We start from the raw sequence: 26,694 nt of genomic DNA, 5'->3' as shown, positions 1-26,694 counted from the left end.
TTGGGCTCTTGTAGAAGATATGTTAACTGCTTCTGTCTTCTGCAAAAGTCCTGTAGGGAAGAGAGAGAAATCACTTCTCCTTTCCTCCATGGAAAATGAAGAAAACAGAGGTGGCATCTCTCCCATGAGCAAAGGATATTGACCTGATGGTGGAGTGTTATTTGGAACTGTGCTTCTCCTTGTAGATGCCATTTTATTTGACAGGATGTCTGTAAAATGTGGGTGTAATGGACAGCTCAGGTAGACCAGAGTCTTTTGGTGCAGTGTGGTGAAATTCTACCAGAGTGGTGTAGCTTGCACAGTGCTGGGCTGGAGATCACTCTTTAAACCTCTTTTGTTGTCCACCGGTATTTCGCTTTCCATTCTTAAGTTGGGAATAGAGTAGTTGCTTTGGAAGATAATAATCAGGCATCCAAACAACATGACCAATCCAACGAAGTTGATGTTGAAGAATCATTGCTTCGACACTGGTGATCTTTCTTTTTGTACACTGGCATTAGTTTGCCTGTCTTCCCAAGTGATGTGTAAATTTTTTCGGAGACACTGTTGATGGAATATTTTGAGTTGGAGATTTATAAGTGGTCTGTGTTTAAGCATACAGTAAAGTTAGTAGTACAATAGCTTTGTAAACAAGCATTTTGATTTCCCTGCGAATGTTCTGTCCTCAAACACTCTGCACTTCAATCGGGAGCATTAACTGTAACATCTCTGAGGTTAGCTTAGCTTAAGGAACTGAATATACGCTGTGCATTTACCATCTTGCTGAGAAGCCTGTAACATCCACCAAAGTTTATAGACAGACAGACAGACAGACAGATGATAGAATTCTTTCAAGAAACAGTAACTGTCTCCTGACACATCTTTTGTTTTACCAATTTTGTTGTAAAATAAAATCTTTTTTTCTTGTTTAACTCCCCTAAGTCTCCAGTTTTCTTTAAAAAGCTAAAACAGCCAATAGGAAAAGGGGGCATCCCTCAGTGGACCTAGACAGGGGTTAGATGAAAGCTGCTTATCTGACAGTTCAGTTCTAAAAAGAGACAGCGCACTACTTTACAATAAAAACATTTACATATCTTTCTTCAAAAAGGGTAATGTGTCTTGAGTACAGCTGCTTGTTATGTAAATGTCACTGTGCCCAATTAAGAGCCACTTGTCAGTAGGTGCAGCTGGATCACACACTAGCATAGCAATGGTGTTGCCATTTTGCCATTTGTAAAGGCTTAAAATTGTACGTTAGGAGGGTAATGACCTCAGTAGTATTTAGTCCAATGAAGTGACATGATTCACAATATCCAAACTTCCCTTCCTATCAGTTCATATTAGAAACAGCCTGTGGTTTTCAGCTTTGGTGTGTTGCAAGTGATACAACCAGCTATATGGACACTAGTTTTGGTGTGTTCCAGATGATAGTAACAATTAGCTATGGCATCATAATGCCCCGGAGAGTGATAATTCATGACTGAAAGGCTGTTGGAGGAGAGGTGTGCAGAGTAACAGAGATGAAATTCATATATGCTTTTCTCTTTGTGTGAAATTCATATATGCTTCTCTCCTTAGCACTGGAAATTCCTGTCTGCATCTCACATGTATTTTTTGCTAGCTAATCACCAGCGCGTCTACAGTAGTTGTAAAGCTACTTTCAAGTAGTCTTCCTGTACTTATTATTTATTTAGTTAACTTAGGGACCATTTGCTATATATAAAAAAGTCTTTAAAACTACAATAAGGAGTTGAAGAATCAAAGACACAAAGCATGGGATTTTTAAAAAAATGTTCCTATTGTAGTTGGAAGATTGCAGTTGCAAGATTGCAGTTTTTTTTTACCTTATTTATGGGTATATAGATATCTTTGTTTTAGGCACTGAGAGCATGCATAGCATGCTGGAATCCTTCAAATTAAAGTGGAAATTTGTAAAACATTTTAGCTGTTTTGTCTAAGCTTGAAGTAGCGTGATGAAACTGTCAGGTCATTTAAAGGCACCAGAGGAAACAGCTAGCTAATGCATTTGAACATTCATTTGGTTTTTACATAGGTATATAAATGTTAGCTTAGCTACTACACTCACTTTCTACTCTACTTTTGAAATGCCAGATTTAAATTTACAAGAAGACATATGTACACTAATTTCCAAAAACCAAACAGAAACCAGAAGCATTCAGTCACTTAACTTGATATCTTAACCTCAAATGTTATTTTAAGAATAGTAAATTTTCAGTTACTTCTGTTGAATATTTGCTAAACAGTATAAGAGGAAGTACTGTCAGGTCATTGAATCTATGCAAATTGTTGTGAAGCTACCGGTAATTGTTACTAAAAATGCAAGGAATGGCACTATGGAGTACTTGATCTAAAGGTATTCAATATTTTAAGAGCCTAAGACGACAAACCTATACTCACCTAGGTATAAGTCCAATTGCACTTAATGAGGCATAGTTTTGAGTGGGCATATATAGAATTGCCTGTGAAGTTACTGTTTGTACATTTGGGATGCCACTGCCTTGGCATCCCAAAGAGTCTTTGGAAACATCAAGAGAAAAGTTAATTACAGGTCCAGAAACAAATAGCACAATAAATTTACAGTTGCATTGCCTAAAAATATATACAATGGATGAGTTGAGATAAATTTGCATCATCAGTAGTATCATAAACAATTACCACAGCTGTTGTCTTCCTGCTTCTCTAAGGCCAGGCCTACTGTGAGTTGTAAGGAACCCACTATCTCAGATATGATGAAAGGTCTAATTGAGGGGAATCCTCATCCCTTCTGTCACTCATTAGGCCAAGGGTGGGGAAATGGATGTGACCAGCAAGGCAGAACTTTATCTCCCCTACTCTGTGTGGCCAAGTCTGACAGATGGGCATGGCCAATCACCTCTCAGTCATCGGACATCACAATGGTATTGGTATTTATGACCCTTGCAATTTTTGGCATTTGGAAGCCCCAACAATCACCTGGTAGTACTTTGAAATGGATTCAAAGATTGATTGAATATGCGAAACTAGACAGTTTGTCTGAAAAAATAAAGAACAAACCAAAACAGGTATTTGTATCTAAATGGGAAGGCTTCAAAATATATTTGAAAAATAATTACAGTAGCTTAAACTCTGTTGCAGCATTTGATTAACTTCAGTAGTAGCTTTAAGAATGACCTAAGATAAATTAAGATGCAGTTTAATTATGATAATAGTTTGTATCAGCAACAAGTTTGTGTATCTGAATTAAGGAGTAGATAGAAAGTTATTTGTGTCTTTGAGTCGGTTTGTATTAAGTCTATTTGGTTTTGTATGGTATAGATGTACTGGGTTCCCCCCCCCCCTTTTCTTTGTGTATTACAAAAAATAAAAAAAATAATAAAAAAGATAGTACTTTGAAGTGCCACTCAGGGCTCCCTGTAAGAACAGACAACCAGCTGATTTTCAGAGACTTCAAACTACTTTTTGGCCCAGCTGTGATTTTACCTGCCTCATATCTGACATCAGGTGTATGTAGGTGGGCATTGGTTGGCCAAAACTGCCTCACAGACCAAATGGAAAACCTGGCTGCCAGAGATTCTCCACTACTGTGTTAGACAGTCCAATTTATTTGCTAATTATAATTGGTCATCACAAAGCTACAATCAATTTGGGAGATGCATGTTCAGCTATGTTGATCCCCAGTATGCTGGGCCCTGTTTTAGTGAGATATACTGTAGTGTATAGTCAGTCAGTAAATAACAGATCCCAAGAAGCAGCAATGGGAGTGTGGTTTTCAACCCCCTGACAGTTATGCTATGAAATACCACAGGCGTGTTTTATTCCCAATGTTTTTAACATTCATATGCAGTAATTGGGAACCATGATTGGGATATTTGGGGCAAGGTGCCATTGGTATGCTGACAAGATTCAGAATTGTTTCTCCATAACATCTGAATCAAGAAATATCATGCAGATTCTGGAACATGGCCTGGATGCAGGAAATTAAGCTGAGCTTGAATCCTGGCAAGACAGAGGCTCTGTGGGCAAGTGGTTCTCATATCTGAAAAATTGTCCAGCTGCTTGCCCTGGACAGAGCTACACTCCCTCTTAAAGAACAGGTATGCAGTCTGTGAATCTTCCTGGAGCACTTTTTATTATTTCAGCTAGTACAGCAACTGGACCTGATAGCTTGATCACAGTAGTCCAGAACTTGGTAATTTAAAGGCTGGATTACTGCAGTGTGGGGCTTTCCTGGCACTTGGTCCTGAAACTGCAGTTAGTACAGAATGCTGCAGTATGATTATTGTCAGGAGCAAGTTCCTATTATTCCTCTGCTCAAATATCTGCATTGGCTGCCAGTTTGTTACAGGGCCAAGTTCCAAGTTTATTATCAGTATTCAAAGCCCTTAACAGCTTGTGATCAGTTTACTTGTCTTACCCCATATATATTTACTTACATACATACATACATACATACATACATACATAAAGGTAAAGGGACCCCTGACCATTAGGTCCAGTTGTGACCGACTCTGGGGTTGCTGAGCTCATCTTGCTTTATTGGCCGAGGGAGCCGGCGTACAGCTTCTGGGTCATGTGACCAGCATGACTAAGCCGCTTCTGGCGAACCAGAGCAGCGCACGGAAACGCTGATTACCTTCCCGATTGAGTGGTACCTATTTATCTACTTGCACTTTGACGTGCTTTCAAACTGCTAGGTTGGCAGCAGCAGGGACCGAGCAACGGGAGCTCACCTGGGATTCGAACCACCGACCTTCTGATCGGCAAGTCCTAGGCTCTGTGGTTTAACCCACAGCGCCACCCGCGTACCATACATAATACATACATACATAACCCCGGATAGGTGTTCCAGTCAGTATAGTAGGCAATACTGAGCTAAATGAGCCAATGATCTGATTTGGTATAAAGTTGCCTGGGTTTCTACATTGGCTGGATAGTGTAGAGAAGTGATGCACAACCTGCAGCCATCGTCAGATGCATGGAATGGTGAGAGGTGAGAGGGGAACCCCCTGTAAGCAATCAGTTCAGACCTCTGGTAAGAGTAACCTGTCCCTTCCACAGCAACCTGTCCAGTGCAGGCATGTAGTGTCCAAGGGGATTTGGCCCTCAGGGGAAAAAACAAAGTTCTCCACTCCTAGACTAGGGTATGATCCTCTCTTCGGGTAGAAGAGTTCCCAGGTTCAGATCTTGGATAACCTTACTCAGGGTGGGAAGGCTGACTGTACCTTTAATGAAGCATTCGTTTCTGTTCGTTGTTAATAGGCCAGGTAAACAAAAGTTATGACTGAAGGTGCTTGAATACACCTTTGAGTGCTGCAGGCACATGCTGAGTCAGTGCTAGGTGGGGACTTCCATAAGTTTGCACTGAACAGATGCCTTAACATGGCTTTAAAAGACTTGTGCAGCACAAGGAATGCAGTTCCTCCCCCCTCACACACACAGTTGCTCCTATAATAGTCTATAATTTTCTTAAAGACTGGAGGTGGTAATAATTTGATTTTGGGGGTGAAAATTCCTAGTAATCTACGTGCAGTAATTAAGCAGTATTTGTGTGTGTGTGTGTGTGTGTGTGTGTGTGTGTGTGTGTGTGTTGCAAGTAGTTACAGCATGTTACTGATATGATATGCAGGTTTGGGACAAGACGGCACCTTGCATAAACTTCTGCTTATAGGCCTTTTCTGTTTGAGCCAAATGTTATTACCTGTGCTATGTCTGCTCATTAAGAGTGGATTTTTAAGTTTGTAGTTAAGGTACGTGATCTAGACACACTGTGCCTTTGCCTAAGTTGCAGACACTCATAGACATAAACCTTGAAAAATGGAAAGTGAGGCAGAAAACTACTATCTGCTATGTGAGATTCTCTCATCATATTTCTTTTTTTCTAACAAATATGAAAGGGTCCACTTGTTCCAGTTGCATATTAGCCACTAAGCTCCAAACAATAGTACAATTACTAGAATAAATTTAACAATAAAGTAAAGTATTTGTATAGCTTAGGGCATCTTGCTAGTCAGCCTGGAGTCTCTCCTGTGGTGTAATAAGATTGTTGTTTCTGTACTAGACTTCTTTGAAACTCCCCATAGACTATAGATCATGATGGAAAAGGCAATTCAGATATTGGTAAATATTTTTTATTATGATTATGAACAGCCTGATATGACTAGACACAATCAGTACAGAAGTTCTTTGGTAACTAAGCAAGACCAATAATGTAATCTTAGTTTCTAAACTTGAATACACACCCACACCCACACACCTCTACATCCTTCTCTGTGCAGAGCAGAAACAGGAAAAGAGTGAATATTTTATCAGTGAAGGTGTGATCATTTACTTGGGCACCAACAGCAGTTTGCCATTTAAGGACAAAAAGTTAACCTCAGCTGCTTCTGATGTGAAGAATTACTCTCAGATATTTTGTATTTTTACATCATTGCTGCTTCCAGTTGCCTATGATGAGTTATAGTTTTGAAATGCAAAGGGTCTAGAAATTTTCAAGAAGGGTTTGCAGCATAAACTACCGGTACTTTGAGTGTTTTCTAGCAGAGCCTGAAATTGTCTTCAGAATTCTAACCTTAAGTTGAATAAATCTGAAAGCTGCTATGATGTCCTTGTGCCTACCAATTCAGGGTTTGCATAATTCTGTTGGGCTTGTTTGTGACCTTGTGTTGTGTTTTTTGTTGCGTAGGTTCTTAAGTATATTATGGTTGGAATGTGGTTATGCTGTTAGCATTGATCAAGACTTAATCTTCCACTTCCAAAGTGGGAGGAATGTACTGCATGTTTTTATTTTATTCAAAGTTATTAGTACGCTTTATTGCTCCAGGTTTGCAATAGCAAGTTTTCACACTTAAAGCTGAAGACAGTTTAACTTGCTCATGTCTCACATATTTTGCTTGAAAGCTCTTTTGGGGTTGGTCCCTATCTGTTGCTTGGTTATGAAATTTCGAGCACAATGCAGGATAGATAAAAATGAGTGTTGTCAGGTTTTGGTTAGATTTTCTAGTGCCCTAAATTGATTAGGATTTGGTTTTGTTTGCTTGTTTGACTTATTTAGTAAGCAAACTTTGAAGAGTATGCCATGTTAATTTAGCATGTTGCCAAAGCCTTTTGAATAACTTAAAATGTTAGAACTTAAATACTTTTGTGAGGCAAGGGGAGGAATTCATGAAGCATATGTGATGTGGTTTAAATGTTATATTCAAACAAAATAAAGGTACATGGAAATATTTTTTATTGGAGGACTTATATTTTTTTTACAGTGCATAGTCAATTCAAGCATTATAAGTTTCCCTTACATTGTTTAAAATTTAGGAGTGTTGGTGGAATAGCACTGAAAACTTTAGCATGTCCAAGAATCTGTGCATTGGGTGGTATGCCTACATTTATTTTTAAATATATATTTATTTATTAGAGGTATAGAAATTTCAAGGTATAGTTAACTCCAAACGTTAATTAAAACCTTAAAATGGACACATTTGTTTGGTATCATATCCATTCATTACATCACTAGATCAATTTTATGAAAATATACCTTTTATAAATTGATTTTTTTACAACACTGAAATTGATGTGAAAATAGTATGATATTTTTAGTTTAAAAGGTTAACATTTCAGTTATATTAGGATTCCCTTAAAAACATCCTGGTTTAAAATACCTTAATATAATGCTAACAAAGCCATTGAAGTCTATATTCATAATCTTTTTAAATTGAAGATAGCAGCTTCTACCAAACACATCTCAAATTTAGCTAGATGAGAGTCTAGATGTTATCAAGTCCATTAGTACACAGTGGTTTCAGTGGTATTTGGTGACCTAATAATACATTTCAAAGAACTTGATGTCCTTTGGTTTGTGTAAAGATATTTACATTGCAGATAGTGCTTGAAAGGAAGGATTTCATTTTTAAAAAAGATTTCAACTTACTATTTTATCTCCCATCTCAACATTGCTGCTTATAAATAATATATATTAATGGAGACTTGGTTATATTCTATGCTAGCAGGGGTGCCTGCTGCTGCCCTGGATTTTTGAGAAATCAAAAAAATATTGTGGTGTTCGAAATACCGGTCATTTAAAATATTTTAGACCGCCGTTCTAGAAATTAGACACTTAAAATGAAAGATATAAGGCAGGGGTCTGCAACCCGCGGCTCCAGAGCCGCATGTGGCTCTTTTACACCTTTGCCGCAGCTCCGGGGCGGATACTAGTGAGGGGAGGAGGCGCATTGTGCACCCCGACACTCCCCACTGTGGCGGGCGCTATACTGGCTGTGACGTCGCATGGGGGCGGTGCGTGCGTTAGTCACGCACCGTCCCAACGTCACCTCCCCGGTTTTGCGGCTCCCAGTTTTTTTCCCTTTGGAAACAGGTCCAAGTGGCTCTTTTTGTCTTAAAGGTTGCAGACCCCTGATATAAGGGAATGTCATCAGCATATTGATGACACCTAAGCACAAACTCCCAGATGACCCTTCCCACTGTTTTCAAGGAAATGTTAAACAGCATGAGACACAAAATGGAACCTTGTAACATCCTGTAGGCAAAAGTCCAATGGATGGAACAGGAGTCCCATAGCACTACTTTTTGGGACCTCCAGAAAACATGCTAGGCACGTGACAGAGTGCATCTCTGGAAAGGTGACCCAGAGTAATACTGTGGTTGCTTGGGAGATCCGAAAGAACTGACAGAGTTTCACTTCCCTTATCTACTTGCCCGTACCATTCACCCAGCAGAGCAACAAAGGTTGTTTCTGTCCCCAACACCAAGCTGGCAACCAGACTAAAATGGATCTGAATAATCACTGTTCAGGTTTGTCTGGAGTTCAGATTCCACCACTTGTTCTGTCTCCTTGCCCAGGAATGAAATAAGTGATACTGGATTGTAATTTTTCCCCGTTGCTTTTTAAAAAAGTAATCACCCTGGGGACCCACATAAGACACACTACACCTGACGGCTTTAATTTATCTTATATTTCAGTTTAGATGTAACTAAGATTTACAATCCTATTCCCAATTAATCTGGGAGTAAAGCCTAAAGAATTTAATAGGACCTAACCACTGAATAGATATGGTTAGGATTGCACAGTTAGTCATTCATGTATAATAAGAACATTTGTAATAGTTCTCCAGCCTAGCTAAGGCAGATTCTCATTACAATTGCTAATACTAAAAGGCATTGTGATATACAGATGTTTGGGTACCCTTTTTTGAACTGCCCTGAACTGCTCCAGAGGGCTGAGAAAAACTAGAATAGATTTTTGGTGGGAGTGGGATGCAACATGAAGGAAAGTTCAGTTGTGCAAGTGGAAGTCCTTGGGCTAATGGGACTACTTTGCTGGATGCAAGCCTGGATTGTCATTCAACTTAATTGGCAACTTAATTTGGAAGATTCTGAACATGAATTAAAAACTGAATGCCATCTTAATTTGTTCTCTTCTCATTTCCCCCAACAGTATATCTATGTATCGAGGGAATTGCAGACCGATTCGGTTTGAACCACCAATGCTGGATTTCCATGAGCAGTAAGTTGTGAACACTTTGCCTAGCATTCTAAATAGAAGGCATCTGGAAGTTAATAGCTGTCTGAGAAACCTATGTATTAAAAAGACAAAGCTGATAATATGTTAATGTTAGATGCCCAGAACCTTATCTGCCCAGCATCAATCACATAGTTTCTGTATAAGGGGCTCTGTGTGTTGGCTAAGTCATATAACAGGCCTTAGTGGATGAATAGTATTGATGGTTCACACTTGCAGAAATTTGCACCTGTTGTACTTCAGGCATACCACATGGTTTCGTATTTGGAGGGAAAAGAAACATATGGGAGAAGGTGGAAGAGGAGGAATAAATGAAGTCTAAATTGGAGGAATGATTGAAGTATCTGTTGTTGCTGCTTCTGTCTGCTTTACTGAGGAAAGGGCCCTTCGACTGAAAAAATCTAATAAGATTTTCCAGTAACACCAAAGGATGAAGTTGTTAATCCTTGTGTATGCTTTCCGTGCAGCACTAGTTTATACAGTAGTTATTTGAGGACTGTACTGCTTTAGGCTACAGGTTGTACGTGCAGAGTTTGGTGCCATCTATTTACCACTTGAATCTACTGGTTCCAGGGACCCTGGAAAAACTAAATTCTCGGGATCCCTGGCATGTGAGTGCTTCTCTAGATACAACTCATGTGCACCAATGGGGAACATATTTCATGCCGCAGCAGCCAGATAAGGAGCACTGTGTGGAGGGAGTTGGACCAAGTTGTTCTTCAGATTACATCATTGGTAGTGTGACAGGAACTGAAAGGGCCTTGAATAGAACCAAGCTTTTTCTGACCTACTAGGAACATAGCTTGGTTAGCTGAGTCAAACTCTGTATTGGGGTGGGGGAATGTTGTCTGCCAACAGTGGGTATATAAAAAGTAGAATATAAAATAGTCAAAATGTGCAAGGTTGAATGACTTTGGCTTTTGAATATTAATTTACTCTGCTGATAAATTAAACATCAGAACAGCGCTCACTCTTTTCTTCTCATCATTCGTCTTTCAATGCCTGGAGATACAGCCATAATGGCAGTAGTCATAGTGCAGCATTTCCCTGGAGTTATTAATGCAGCAGTTCTACAGTGGCTGCATATGCATGTTGCACATCTCTGGATTAAGGCCAGAAGACAGAATTGTTTAGTTGCAGCGTTAGCCCACTCCATTAGTCAGTTGAAAGGCAGGATAAAAATAACTTTGCAAAATTTATTTATTTATAATCTGTACAAAATATTAGCATAAAATATATATGCCAAACTAAGCAACAACAGTCAATATAAAAATAGTCCTATCATGGCTAATGAGTATAAAGACTGAGATTTCTACCCAAAATATAAGGACAGTAGAGCCTAGAGCACAATATTTAAAGACGTCCAACAGCTCTTTATCCCATCGAAAGACATCAGTGCAACTCCCTGTTCCCTTTTCAAACGACACCAAATTAGATGAGGAATTTGGCGCCTCCGACATTTCTATGGCAACAACACATAAAGAACTCTATGTTGCTGACAATCTGGAGATATCCAGCACCAAATCTACATCTGGACCTTTGCCTAATGTTCCAAAAACTTACCAGAATGATCAGCCTTCTCTACTGTACTCCTGGCGAGACAGGATGGACAGATCTTTCGAATTCGAATCTGGCTCTTTGTTGGCCAGTGATCCACATTTTATAACACATACCTCATTAATACTTCCACAGCCACAGATAGAACCAACAATCCTCCAATTAACCCAGGAGGGGAGGGGGATTGACAGTTAATGAAACACCATGGGACTGTCCACCCTGCTTGGGGTGCGGTTGGTTGGGTTTTATCTTCTAGGGATACTTACCCTATCAGACCTCCACCTCTTTCCCATACCACTTTGACCCATGAGTCCTGGCCCAAGGACGACTTGTTATTGAGAGGATGTTACCCATCTATTGGGGAGGCTAGTATGGGATCTGGGATTTCCACAATTGAAGGGCTAGGGAGGAATGGCGGTGGGGCTAAATATCTCTATCGGCGAAGGGTTTCGAGATGCAGTGATCCTCGAACCCCTTCCAATCTACGCCCCATCCCGAGGGATGAGGGTAGGGAGAGCAAGGATTACACACCTCCGTCATTGGTGCTGTGCAATGCCAGGTCCATAGGCAACAAAACCGCCACCATGCATGACTTTTTTGTCTTGCAGGGGATTGACCTGGCTTGCGTGACGGAGACCTGGGTAAGGGTAGGCGAAGTAGTCTCCCTACATGAGATAACACCCCCAGGTTTCTCTGTCCTCCATCAATCGCGGACTGTGGGTTGGGGGGGAGGAGTAGCGTTGTTATTCCGGGAGGATTGCTCTTTCAGAGCTCTGCCATCACCGGCGATCTCCGGCATTGAATGTGTTGGTCTCGTGTGGGGCACCAAGGAGAGCTTGGCTGCCTGGCTGGTGTACCGACCACCCAGCACACCTGCAGCCACCCTGTCAGACCTGCTGGAGGTGGTGGCGGGCTGGGCCTTGGAGTTCCCAAACCTACTGGTTTTGGGAGACTTCAACGTCCATGCCGATGCCGCCCCCTCCTCACAGGCTCTGGACCTAGTGACTTCCATGGCAACACTAGGGCTCTCCCAGGTTGTTTTGGGCCCCACTCATCAAGCAGGCCACACGCTGGATCTGATCTTTGGGGCTGGCATAGATGTGATCATGCTCCCTGCTGTGGAAGTGCCATGGTCTGATCACTACGCTCTGAAAGCCAAGATAGACTTCCCGCTCCTCCCCGGCTCGGGTGGTGAACCTATTTGGGCTCGTCCGCGAAAACTGATGGATCCTGATAGATTCCGACAAGCCTTGCGGAACCCTGCTCCTCCTGGCGACTCATTAGATGACCTTGTTGAGGACTGGAATAACCGGCTCTTGGCAGCCATTGATGAGATCGCGCCTAAGCGCCCTCTGCGACCCCGTCGAAACCGGGCTCCTTGGTTTACTGAGGAGCTCCGGAAAATGAAGCGGGATCTCAGACGGCTAGAGCGAGTATGGCGACGGATTCGTGACGGAGCCTCAAGAACATCTTATAGGACGCTTATGAAAGCCTATGAGATGGCTATGAAAGCTGCTAAGAAATCTTACTTTGCAGCTTCCATTGCATCCGCTACCTCTCACCCGGCACAACTTTTTAAAATAATTAGGTCAATAACGTCCTTAGGAGGACAACCAAATTTAAGCACAAATTCGACCCACAGCTGTGAGGCATTCACGAGTTTTTTTGCGGAGAAAGTCCTGTTGCTCCGCCGTGACCTCCCTGCCAATTTAGATACAGTGACTGAACTGGAGTCCCCTCGACTGACTTCAGGTCCAGTGTTGGACCATTTCGATTGGATACTCCCTACTGATGTGGATAGATTCCTCCAAGTTGGTAGGCCCACCACCTGCCTCCTTGATCCGTGCCCGTCTTGGCTGATTAGGGAGTGTCCAGATGTTGTGCGGACCCCCCTGGTTGAAATTATCAATTTGTCCCTTGACACGGGGACATTCCCAGGGGAATTGAAGGAAGCAGTGGTGTGTCCACTCTTAAAAAAAACTTCATTAGATCCCTTAGACCTATCCAATTACCGCCCAGTTTCAAATCTTCCATACCTGGGTAAGGTAATTGAGAGAGCGGTTGCTGAACAGCTTGGTAGGTTTCTGGAGGAAACATCAGCATTAGATCCATTTCAGTCCGGTTTCCGTCCTGGTTTTGGGACGGAGACGGCTCTGGTTGCCCTAACAGATGATCTCCGTAGACAACTGGATCGAGGCGGGTCAGGACTGCTGATCCTTTTAGATTTGTCAGCAGCCTTTGACATGGTCGATCATGATCTTCTGGACCACCGCCTTGCAGACGTGGGGATACAGGGCATAGCCCGTAACTGGTTGTGCTCTTTTATCTCTGGTCGGGGACAGAGGGTGGCACTAGGGAGGGAAATGTCATCGCGCCACTCCTTGGTGTGTGGAGTGCCGCAGGGCGCAATTCTCTCCCCGATGCTTTTTAACATCTTTATGCGCCCCCTTGCCCAGATTATCCAGAGCTTTGGGCTGGGCTGTCACCAATATGCTGATGACACTCAGCTCTATCTGCTGATGGATGGCCACACTGACTCGGCCCCGAACACACTGACCAGATGCTTGGAAGCTGTGGCTGGATGGTTTCGTGGGAGCCGATTGAAACTAAATCCTTCGAAGACAGAGGTCCTATGGCTAGGTCGGGATGGCATGGGGATGAGGGACCAACTCCCTTCTCTTGCAGGGGCCCAATTAGTGCCATTGCCTTCCGTTAAGAGTTTGGGTGTACTCCTTGATGCCTCCCTTTCCATGGAGGCGCAAGTTACAGCAACAGCCAAGGCGACATTTTTCCACCTTTGCCGCATCAAGCAGTTGGTCCCTTACCTTTCCCGCCCCGACCTGGCCACAGTGATCCATGCGACGGTCATCTCCAGGCTTGACTACTGTAATTCGCTCTATGCGGGGCTGCCCATATTCACCCAGTGCTTTTCAAGCTGCACTGGCTCCCGGTGGAGTACAGGGTCAGATTTAAGGTGCTGCTTTTGACCTTTAAAGCCCTTCACGGCCTAGGACCCTCGTACCTGCGGGACCGCCTCTCCTGGTATGCCCCACGGAGAGCCTCAAGGTCCATAAATAACAACACCCTAGTGGTCCCAGGCCCTAAAGAAGTTAGATTGGCTTCAACCAGAGCCAGGGCCTTTTCAACTCTGGCTCCGGCCTGGTGGAACGCTCTGCCTCATGAGACCAGGGCCCTGCAGGATCTGATTTCTTTCCGCAGGGCCTGTAAGACAGAATTGTTCCGCCTGGCCTTTGGCTTAGAGCCAATTTGATTCCCTCCCTCTTTCTCCCCCCCCCCCTTTTCCTTCTCCTGCGATGAGGCTACATTTTAATATTTTAATGTTCCATTATTTTAATGTTGTATTTTATTTTTGTTTTTAAGTTGTAATCTTGTTTTTATTATTGCTTGTAAGCCGCTCTGAGCCCGGCCTTGGCTGGGGAGGGCGGGGTATAAATAAAAAAAATATTATTATTATTATTATTATCAGCTTATTGGAGCAATTATAACTTTGCATCATAAGTAATTGCGAGCCCACATGCTAAACCCTGTCCCCGGTGCCCACCACACCCCCAAGAGATGAGACATGACAAGAATGTATGGGTTTAAATAAGGCCACAACTTCATCTATTTTCAGGTGTAGGAACCTTGGCTTAGGACTTGGAAGGTATCCTGCTCATGCCCGACAGGGGCTGAGGATGCACAGGGCAATCAGCTGTTGTGGGAGGGGACTGTAAAGCGTAAACTTACACAGCATACCCTCCCACTTCACCTAGCCGGGAGTTTGACCTATATGCTGCCACTGTAGGACCAGTGACTCCCGCAATCAACCCTTTAACGGGCCCTGCAAACGCCACAGCACGGGGGTGCATCAATATGCTGCCCTGACTCACAGATAGACTATAGAATATAGACCAAGGCCTAAAACCGGCACCCGAGACCCTAACTAGGGTCTCGCCACCAATATACCTACAGCTGAACATCTCCTACCGAGAAGGACTAGACTCTGACACCCACCAATCCCTGAGGTCCCGATGAGTCCTATCAGCTAATTGGAGCAATTATAACTTTGCATCATGAATAATTATATGCTTGCAATAAAGTAATGACACAAACACTTGTAGGGAATACAACAAGAAGTTGTGGCAGCTTAAAAGGCTAACAAGTGTATTGCACCATAAGGTTTCATGGATTACAGTCTAATTCATCTAATGTATGAAGTGTTATCCTGTGTAATGGGTGTGTGTATGTATCACAGGTCTTGCAGAGCTTGTCTGAGGCCTGGGGTAGGTGTCTTGTTAGAATAAACTCAAACAAAAAAGAAGCTGGTCCCTAGCAGGCCTTCCTGGCCAGCTTAGCCCTCTGAGGCTTGGGACTAGTTTACCCAGCTTCTCCCATCCCCTCTGCATTGGCCTGATGTATCATATATTACATACAGGTTGGGGTGGGGTAGTGGAGGAGGATTGTAAATGGTAAGGTCAGAAGGAAAGGAAATGCAAAGAAAGAGTACAGGACCAGGATCCTGTGATAATGAGGTCCTTCTTCATACGCCTCCTCTGCAACAGGTCTGGAGGATAACAACACAAGAACAGGCATTTTCTGCAGTGGTGACTCAGCACCTTCGTTGCATATTTTTATGCACCAGGCAAAACCATTCCTCTTCTCCTGGCTAATTAAACAATATGGCCTTTTAAACTGTGGGGAGGGGGGTTATTGTTTGTTATATGGTGTTTATAATGTGCTTTTATATTGTAAACTGCCCTATGATCCTCAGATGAAGGGTGGTATATAAATTTTAATAATAATAATTGACAGTGGTCATTCACAAAATGCACCTGTTTGTTCCTTGCAACCATAAAACTATAAATATTTTGTGGTTGTAGGCAGTTGAGGAAACAATTTAAATGCTTTTTCTACTCTCTTTTAATACAGGCCAGTTGGGATGCCAAAAATGGAAAAGGTTTACTTGCACAATCCAAGTGCAGAAGAAACTATTATATTAGTATCAATATCTGCAACAACCTCACATTTTCATGCATCGTTTTTTCAAAACAGGGTGAGTTAGCTCTGTTTTCCCAAGTTGGTGTTATTCTGCAAGCTGGTTTCACTTCAGCAAAAACTGATATTACTCCAAAGTACATCACAGTAACTAAAATAGCTTCTCTTTAAATGCAAACTCAACAAAATTATGCCACGTACAATTCACTGTGGAGGGGTTATATGAAAAGTAAATGTCAGGAGGTTTCTTCTTCATTCTAGGGCAGTGGTGGAGAACCTCCGGGCCATAGCATTGGTGTTCTCAAGAATATGGAAAATGGATAATTATAGCTCAGAAATGGTTTCTAACCAGTAGTAGCTGAATTTAGTCCATGGGGGGAGGGGGGAATCCATACCAGGATAGTAATTTTACTATTACCAACCAAAGTCCCCCAAGTAATGTGTGAGTTTTCAAGTTCATCAGAACTTAATCCTTTTGGTATAACACAGCCAGGAGCAGAGTACTGCTGATGCATTAATTTTCAGTAGGAGTTGCTACTTAGAGCTTATGCACTCAATACGTAGTTGCCGATAAATGGTTGCCGCCCTTTGGAAGTGATTCTGTCATTTTTGTGCATGCTTCTATGAGCTGCTAAGATAACTAGTATTTTTTTATTGTGTTTCTTCACCATGTTTTTGTAAAACCAACTAACCAAGTGCCTAAAATATATGAAAAAGGCTCCAAATAAGGCTGCATTTTACAAGGCACTTGCGAAAGCAAATAACCAACAACATGTATTTCAATTAAGATCGTGTCTCTTCGCCACTGTCAGGGTGTCAACCAGTATTAAGTGAAAGCTGAAATGATCATTGGTCCTTCTCTTTGTCCTGTTATTCCAGAAGCATGTTTAATTAGCAAGGGTGTGTGTTTCTTTACTGCCACTTGAAATAATCTTTTGAGCTTAAATCCAAGTGTTTAATATTTGAGGGGGGAGAATGGGGGAGGGAGTATGGAAAGCTTGTAAATTCATACTCCCTTCTTAATCCTAATACAAGACTTAACTGATCACACATCTTCCCTAAAGCAATTAACATATTTAATGAAATCTATCAATGTAGGACTCTTCCATAATGGAGGTGACAGTGTGTGAGGTGTGGAGTGTGTGAATGGATAGATTTGTGTGGATAGGGTATGTATGCGGTTTTTTGACCCTACCTGCTTTTGGTTTTAGCCATGTCCACCCTTGCTTGTGACCTCTGGAAGATTACCAATGCTATAATGTGGCTCTGAAACTGAAAAGGTTTCCTCAGATAGTAAAGTCTTCATTATGGGTATCTCCTAAACTTATGGTCACTCTGTGCTCATTGATTCAAACAATTATGGGTGTTGTCTATAAGAAAATAGAAGATTCCCGAAGTGTTATATAACTTTGCTCAGGGAGGAGTCACATCAGATAATTTTTCTGTGTTTTAAGGCCAATTGAGAAGGATGAGTCAGAGCACCAGTTCGTAGGAGCTACATTATGTACTCCAATCTGGCATTTAGAGTGGAACCTGAGACACTTGGAGCAATGTGCTTAGTAAGCTAAACAATAAGCAGTTCAGTGTTCTTTCACATTAGTAATATTGCTATAATGTTTAAAAAAGAAATTTTTCCTGCATGTTGTACTTTACAGTTGTTTGTTTCGATGCAGTATCAACCAAATCAAAAAGAGTGTATTGGAAGTAACTTTTGTAAGGTACTTAAATTGATTTTTCCAAAGAAAGGGCTATAGTATGTGGCTTGCTTGTCTCATGGGTGTTCACACACAGCTTCTACATATCAATTGTGTTTGAATGCCCAATCTTATATTTGAAGCACTACACTTCTAAGATGAACAACATGTCATGTTATATCTGGTGTTTTATTTTTCAGAAAATCGTTCCAGGGGGGAACACATCATTTGATGTGGTTTTTCTTGCAAGAATGGTGGGGAATGTAGAAAATACTTTATTTATTAATACATCTAATCATGGGGTATTTACTTACCAGGTAAGAGAAAACATCATGTTACCGTGTCTTAAATGATTGAGAACAGAAGTGAAAGCACATTATTAAGATTGGTGCTCAGCATATACAGTGGTACCTCGGTTTACGAACTTAATCCGTTCCGGAAGTCCGTTCTTAGACCAAAGCCATTCTTAAACCAAGGCGCACTTTCCCTAATGAGGCCTCCCGTCGCTGGTGCCCTTCCACTGTTCGGCTTCCATTTGTAGACCGAGGTAAAGTTTGCCAACTGGAACACTACTTCCTTTTTAGTGGAGTTTGTATACCAAATAGTTCGTAAACAGGGATGTTCTTAAACTGAGGTGGCACTGTACTGCAATGTGTGACTACTTCATAGTTTAGCATATGTCTCTTAAGTCAGTGCTTTCAATTGAAACCAACAGCCACGTATCATGAACTTAGATTTTCTGATTGACATTCCTGCTTTCAAATGGGAATTACTCATTGAGCAAGATGCCATTTGTCTTCAATATATACATATTATTTGATGCTGTGAGACACCTGCAATAAGTGCCACTGTGCTATGGAAATTCCATGCACTTGAGATTACAAAAAGTCTTACAGTATTAATGCGCCTCCTACAGCTTAGAAATGAACAAGCTATTTGCAAGATGAAAAGCCTCCAAGTTGTCTATTAAAATGCAAAACAGGCTTCTGTTGATTTATGAGATACATTAATAGTGATTGACTTGAAAGTTGATAATACACTTGATCTAATACAGTTGATTGATTTAAGCACACCACAATATTTTAAAAAAATTAAGAGAAGGACATTTAAATGGCAAAGTAGCTTTTGCAGGAACAAGATCACATATTTTAGAAAACTGAAAGGAATGACAAAAATGGGGGGAATGCCATTTTTTGTATTCATGAACATAATCATGATTTACTACCTGTTACTGTGGTTCGGAGCTAGAAAAAAATACAAAGGGTTGTATTGACTCAGTCCTACTCAGTGATCTTAAGTTGTTGTTGTTTTAAAAAAATCTGCATTGCATATAAAAAGTTCAAAAACTGGTTGCAAAACAAATATTTAGAGAAAAGCTGGTCTGTAGTTGTCACTTGTGTGGCTCCTGAAAGGAAGAAAAAGATATATTTTCTTGTATCCTAAAGCAATAGATACTGTATGAGACCACTTTAAAATACTGTAACTGTAAACTTCCAAGTTGGGAAAGAGGTAGTGTTTCTTTGTTGTCAATGATTGTGTGAGTTTTAAAGGTGGAAAACAGACAATTACTCACATTGGGATACTAAAAGGTTGTTTTCTTTTTCTTAAACAGGTATTTGGTGTAGGAGTACCAAACCCTTACAGACTTCGCCCTTTTATAGGAGCAAAAGTTCCAGTAAACAGCAGTTTTTCTCCTATTATAAATATACACAACCCCCATAGTGAGCCTTTGCAGGTATGTAGGAGCACTGTTCATATTTACAGTTACCTGTTAAAATATAATGTTAATGTATTTCAGGTGCTCTTTGTATACTATGATTCTATTCCTTTATTTTCAGTTCGGAATGTTATATGTATAAACCATTGAAGTTAAAATAATTGTCTTAGTGGTAGTTTTGAGAAGCTATGTTCATGGAACTAAAGCTTTGCATGTAAGGTTTGACTTGGCAAATACAGAAACTTGCATAAAATCATTTGATTATTATTTTTTTATTTGGTGGAATGATAAATGACATATTCTAACACTTGAAGGAATTCATTGACTATGTTGTATGTGTGGTCTTTACCACAGAGAAAATAAAATATAAATAGTTTCCCCTTAGCTGGCAACCATGAGAGTGTGTCTAGTTGGAACTTGAGCCCCAACTTTATCAGTTATTATTTTTGGCTATCCTCACAGGTGGTAGAAATGTATTCAAGTGGAGGTGATCTCCACCTAGAGCTTCCAACTGGTCAGCAAGGGGGTACAAGAAAATTATGGGTGAGTAGCGCAAATATTACTTGACTCACACTAAGGTATTAATAAGTTCTGGCAAAGAGTAATATTTGTTGTGGCTTAAACTTTTGTTGTGAGCCAGAGCACCCTTCCTCAGATGCATGGTGTTCTCCTCTGCTGATCCTGAAATCTCATGCACACATATACAGATAAGAGGGTGGATGTTGTTTTGAAATGAGGCCAGGAGGCCCAGCAATTGAAGATAAGGGAGTAAACCATAACTGTGCAGCATCAAATATCAACAGGGTCCAGTGACAAGTATGAAAGTTCAAAGCAGAATGAGAACGAACTTGTCATGAATTTTCAAAGTAACGTTAATATTGTATATACCAGCAAATGTGGACAACTGCTTTGTGGGGGGGGGGGGCTGACGCAAAAGGTGAAAGGCAGAAACAAATTTAAAATGAGAATTCCATTCATAACAAGAGAAGAACAAATGCTCTACAGTAAAACCAATGCTATTAATTATATATTACTTATATGTATATGATGTTACATGTTTTGTTTTTGTCACAAAAGTAAATAAAACTTATTTTAAAATAAATATTGTATACAAATACCTAACAATTATGTCCTATAGTGAGTTAGCCACTTTCAATTTCATTTCATCGCAAGTCTGATAGCACCTAAGCTTTTTACCAAGTGATTTTAGACACGTGTGTGGTTTTTATCTAATATTCTAGCCACAGAATATTCCAAAAGTTGTAGTTTTGACTGAAGATATAACACCAACTACCTTTTATGTAGCAAAGAAATACTAGGGAACTTTTCTAGGATTTTCCAGGACAATCCTCCAGTTTATATTTTTTATAAAATTTCAGTTTATATTTTTGTATAAAATTGCTAGTGTGCCTGCATGCAATTTGAGATGGTTGCTGATGACTCCTTGGTTTGTATCCAACTAAGTCCTACTGAGACCCATTGAAAATGGACTTAAGTTGGTCATTTTCATTTATTTCAGTGGGTCTAGTCTGAGTATAACTTAAATTGGATACATTTATTTTTACACTTTCTGAGTAGCAGTGATTAGAATCTCCCACTTTTGAAGCGTATAGACAAATTAAGTCCTTTTCTCTTTGCTATAATGTAGGCTTTCCAGAAATTTTGAATGCACAGGAGGAAAGAAAATTATGGCTTGCCTGTTGTGGGAGTGGGGAATGAGTGGGCTTGGATGGCACAGACAGAAGTATCTACACATTTTTGTGCTACTGATGCAAAATAGGCTTTTAAGTGTTTCTCTAAAACATTGGTAGCATCACCAAATATATTTCTTGTACTGGTTTCTTACAACAGAACTAGTCTTAGGCACTTAGGAAAAGGCAAGTTTAACAAACTGTTACTTGTCAGCATGAATAATCTACACGTGATGATTCTGAACCTTTTATGTGATGGTTGTTTCTGAAACTGTTTGACACTTCCATCTCACTATTTAGTTAGTTCATGGCCTAAAAACGCCAACTGTATACTCCATATTCCACTTGTATTATAGCTGGCATTGTGGACCTTTTTATTATACTGACTTTTATATTCTGCACAATTGTCTGTTTCAATAGGAAATTCCCCCCTATGAAACTAAAGGAGTTATGAGAGCCAGTTTCTCTTCAAGGGAAGCAGATAATTACACAGCCTTCATTCGAATAAAAACAAATGCCTCAGACAGCACAGAGTTTATTATTCTGCCAGTAGAAGTAGAAGTCACAACAGGTTTGTAGAAATGTAATGTTTCATCAACTTCATGTATTTTCCTACTGCAGTAGTGAAAGATACTCACTTTGTTTTGTCCTATCTTAAAGCCCCAGGAATTTATTCATCGACAGAAATGCTAGATTTTGGTACTTTAAGAACCCAAGGTGAGTCCTATATTTTAATACACCTCCATTTCAGATTATGAGTAGACACACCTCATTTTGCAAGAGCTGCGTAATATCAGTTTCATGTGTTTGTTCCTTAGCCTGTGCATGTAGGCCTTCATATGTATTGGGTTGCATCCAGACAGGTCCTGCTGCTAATGGAAAGGATCCACCCATTTACATAAATAAATAAAAATAAAAATCCAGGGTTCTTCTGGAGACAGGGTGCAGGAAGGTGATTTTTGGTATTATCTCTGCGGCTACTTTTCATAGTGTTTCATGGAGTCCCCAAACCCTCCAGAGCAGATCTTTGGGGGGGCTACAGGAGAAAGGAGGAATTGGTGAAAATAATTTCTTCTTCTAGCAGAACTCTGCATGAGGGAAACTTTCTGAATCCACCTCATTTGTATTTAAATGCCTAGGATATCTAGCTTTAGAAATATTATATAAAATAAAATGAAATAACTTAATAACGCAATTATAAATAGTACTTTTTATAACATCACTCTTAATTTATACACCTGCCAAATGACTGTACACAGGTGCATCTGTATTCAGACTAGTCTCCAAATCATAGTTTGGAACGGTCTTCCCCAACCTGTTGCCCTTCAGCTGTTTCGGTCATCAATTGCATAATCTCTGACCATTGACCATACTGGGAAAGGGCAGGTGGGACTTGTAGTCTAAAGCATGTGGTAGGCACCAGGCTGGTTTGGAAGATCAGGATTTAGTAATGGTGACCATGATCCCCCCCCTCCCTTCCCTTGCAACAAACCATAGTTTGCCCATTTGCTCCAGTGTGACAAATTATGGTTTGCCTAGACAATAGTTTGCCACCATTCCTGGATCCTGACTGGAGAACAAATTAATTTGCACACTAACCACAGTTTACTGCAGTTGGATAAAATGGCAGACTATTGTTTACTGCAGATTAGAAGCAGAAGCATCAAACATCCGCTCCTTATGTCTGGGGGAGAAGGGAATGGCGAAGTGCAATAATTAAGTAAAATTTCAGCATTGGATTAACTTGAATAAATGTCACAAAGCTGACTTGACTTTTAAAAAATCCCTTTTATGCAAACGAGCCTTAGTGCTTTTTTATTGGCTTTCAACAGATCTGCCCAAAATCTTAAATCTACACTTGTTAAATTCAGGAACAAAGGATGTACCAATAACAGTAAGTATTACCTCTTTTATTTCACTATCTCAATATATTTTTCTAGACATAAAAGATAACATGAATCCACTAGATATTAAAGCTCAAGTTCTGTTAGTTTAGTCCCTTTTTTCCAAATGGACTCAACGAAATGCAGCTTTCGATGCACTTAACAGCTTTCAGCAGTGTATCCTTCCCATGCTACATGTTGTGACTGTATAGTTAAACTGAACTAAAGCACTTTGCATTCCCTTCAACTTTCTACTAAAGACTAAGACTACAGGGGCATATTTAAAGGTTTGTTTAGTTGCTTGTTATTCAGACTTTACTTTTTTTTACTTTTCAGTGTCATCATAAATTAATACTTACAGCTTGTAATTGTACAACTATCTTAAATAATTGCTGTTATGGTGTCACATTACAATAAAAAGCAATGGGATTTCCAGCAAGTACATGGGAATGCATTTAATAATTCCCAGTTATTTCTGACTAAATCATTCAGGGCAAATGCCTTGAAAAGCATGCAGATAACCAGTATGACAATTACAAAATAAAAATGCAAACAAGAATTAAAGGTTCTTTTGTAGCTGGTATTTCACAACAAACTTCAGCATATAAAAGTGGTTAATATTGGCTTGCAATAGAGATTTGTCTTAACCACTGTAAAGGAGGTAGTTTTGAGACTCAAAGCTAAAGAGGCCTGTCCCAGACCCAGAATACGATTCAAACATCTGGCTAGTCACAAATATTCTCTTTCGGGCTAAGGTGTTTGAGCTGGTGTGTTCTGTCAGTGCTGAAATGCTTTTGTCACCAAGCAATGTCTCTTGTTGTCTAAATCCCTTTTCTCAACCACTGTTCTAGTTTGTCCAGCATGGGAGATGAGAGAGTACTGTGCTTGTTTCCATGTCTTTGAAATGTATATTTATCTCTTGCAGCAATAGCTGTGTTTTACCTCTTCCTGTATAAAGGGGAGAATAATAATAATAATAATAATAATTTTTTATTTATACCCCACCCTCCCCAGCCAAGGCCGGGCTCAGAGCGGCTTACAAGCAATAATAAAAACAAGATGAATGAAATGATGCCTACTGGATAATCTCTTAGACCAGAGGCTATGTCTGTTCTTTTTAGTTTGTATAAGACTAACTCCTCTGGAGTCTTTTCCCTCTCTAACTTGCTAGCAGCACCAGTGGGTTTAACAAGCTGTTGTCATTATAAAGATAGCCCATAGGTTTCCTGGGCTCAAACTCAGAGGCACAGAAGCATATCTCACAAAATGTGGGGCATCATTAGTTTCATATTTGGTAATAATCTACAATGGCTTATAAAAAGTGAAAGGCCTGTATGTATATCCTCACATAAGGATGTTCTACAAAGAGCTCCAGTCCTTAATGAACCCTTTGTGAACTCATAGGTCTGGCCTGTTTCCCTCCCTCTGACTTACAGAGTGCAGAGAAAAATACAGAATGGTCAGCTTAGATTTTTCAAATTGCACACTACACCACAGGGTTAGTGACAGAAAGGCTGCTTGCAGTAAGTGAGCAAAAATATGGAGTCACTGATGTTAAAAACAGGAATCATTGATGCAGCAGAAGTAATGTACATAATTTTACTTAAATTTTCTTTTGCATGTGATAGCAAAGGTGATAAGTGTTAAACTACTGAGCAGTGGATTATATAGCCAAGCTTCGGAATCACATTATTTTAACACCTCATTCTCTGATATTTTGCCCTCATTCTTGACTGAAGAAATACTGACTGTATGACCTCATAATATGCAGTCCCAGTGTTTTGACGCTGCTCAGATTTCTGCTACCATCTTAGATGTTAAGTGGGTTGGGGAAGTGTCAGATACCATCAAGCATATCTTAAAGGCTAAACTATTTGCTCATATTTCCATGTAAACATGGGGCGGGGGGAGGACAGGGATATATGCCTCTTGGAGTTTGTTCTGATACAGTTTGGAAGCGAGGAAGAAACTGGTTTCAAACTTCATGCTAATGTCATGGGAAAAGGCCAAGATATATTTAGCAGAAATTTAAGCTAGATACTCATAGAACTAAATTCCTTCGAGGCACTTTAAGAGTATTGTTGCCAGTTACTATAGTCATAAAAAGTTTTTACCTTCACTGACACTTTATATTGGAGTCTGTGAAACTGAACAATTTTAAAAGAAGAAAGGCAATTTATAATATTAAAAATAATACTAAATTAATGTAAAAATATCATGTACGTATTTATAGCATTGCTGGTTCTGAGCCAGAAGACTGTGTATTTACCGTTTTGTCAGCAGCGCTTAATATTCAGCTGAGTTGCATAACTATAGCCATTATCCTTCCATTAGAATTGAAATTTATGTTTGGTAACACAATATATGATAGTTCTGTATTAAAGTTTATATGGAAGTTTAAGTAAAATGTGTGTATTGCTATATTAACTAGTTCTAACATTTCTTTTAAATGTTTTTCATTGAGAACAGACAACTAGAACAACAACAAAATACATTTAGATGGTAGTGAAAGACTGTATACTTAATAGCTGATTGCATTCAGGCAGTATTCCTTCCAAAAGGCCCTCTCCCTTCCTGACCCTGCACTGTGTAGTATATATATGACGTACTTCATATTAACAGTAAATTACAAAACTTGTTTGAACTTGCTTGAAACATGAGAATCCCTCTTCTATGGTTGTAAGGCTTGTACATTCATCCATAATTATGAATTTTGCATGCTCATCCTCTCTCTTTCTTGGAATGAGGTATCTTTCTATATTATCTTCTGAAAGGGGGCATCCTTCGTTGTTGTTGTCATCTGTCAACTTTATTCTGACACATTCTTATATTGATGTTCTCTCATCTTTCTTATCCTTATTTGAGTTCTTTTCTTCGTGTCACATGGTGTTACCTTGAAGGCCTAGTAACTTGAATGGAAATCTGCACTCTGAGCTTTTTGATGTGCTGCTGATATTGATTCCACACCTCAAAGCCTCCGGACCTGAAAGTCTTAATCTTTAGCATTCATGTTCTAGCAGCTCTGGAGTTTGCATTTCTCTCAAAATAGTTGGTCTTTCGCAGAATTAGGCCACATTTGAAACAACAACAACAACAACATTTATACCCCACCCATCTGGCTGGGTTTCCCCAGCCACTCTGGGCGGTTCCCAACAGAATATTAAAAACATAATAAAACAGCAAACATTAAAAAGTTCCCTAAACAGGGCTGTCTTTAAGACACTTAAATAATTTGTTGGTTTGTTTTGGGCATTCCCTGCTGCTCTGCAATGCTGTCAGCGTGTTTCTTCAGCTGTTTAGCTTTCTAAAGTGGAGATACTGGAAGTGAAGACACAGTTAAAATAATGTGAGTGTAGTCTTCTGCCTTGTGGAGGATCTCTAAACAATTGCACTAGGTATACAAGAACAGGAACAACCTCAAGTATAACTCTTGTAAAATTTAAGATGGAAGTGTAGGGCTATTTTTGATGTGTGCATTCTCATTAATAGAACTCATATAGATGGCTCTGATATTCTTTTGGTGCACCTTGCGCTGAAAGGCTAGTTCTCTTTAGGTGGCTACAGACATTTTAGCCAAAAAACACCCCCAACCTAGTTCATTGCCTCCTTTTCTAGTGAAGCAGGCATGTGTTGAAATAAAATGAAACAA

General features: G+C 40.2%; 1 protein-coding gene across 2 annotated transcripts in view; it reads left to right on the top strand.

The window, feature by feature from the left end:
- TMEM131 (transmembrane protein 131) overlaps positions 1 to 26,694 on the top strand; it is a 74,186-nt gene that overhangs the window by 19,010 nt on the left and 28,482 nt on the right. Inside the window, exons 4-11 of one of the 2 annotated variants that reach the window (XM_083737907.1) lie at positions 9,425 to 9,493; positions 15,995 to 16,118; positions 17,955 to 18,071; positions 19,367 to 19,489; positions 19,934 to 20,014; positions 21,583 to 21,733; positions 21,823 to 21,879; positions 22,995 to 23,056. In XM_083737907.1, coding sequence (XP_083594033.1) covers positions 9,425 to 9,493; positions 15,995 to 16,118; positions 17,955 to 18,071; positions 19,367 to 19,489; positions 19,934 to 20,014; positions 21,583 to 21,733; positions 21,823 to 21,879; positions 22,995 to 23,056 — 784 coding nt within the window. Of the gene's footprint in view, positions 1 to 9,424; positions 10,795 to 14,552; positions 16,119 to 17,954; positions 18,072 to 19,366; positions 19,490 to 19,933; positions 20,015 to 21,582; positions 21,734 to 21,822; positions 21,880 to 22,994; positions 23,057 to 26,694 lie in introns of both variants that reach the window. The other variant, XM_083737908.1, reaches the window with a different exon arrangement.

This window comes from Podarcis gaigeae (genome assembly GCF_964106915.1).
Source record: "Podarcis gaigeae genome assembly, chromosome: 4".
NCBI lineage: Eukaryota > Metazoa > Chordata > Lepidosauria > Squamata > Lacertidae > Podarcis > Podarcis gaigeae.
Note: the sequence above shows the minus strand (reverse complement) of the source record. Positions and strands in the feature narration are given on the sequence as shown.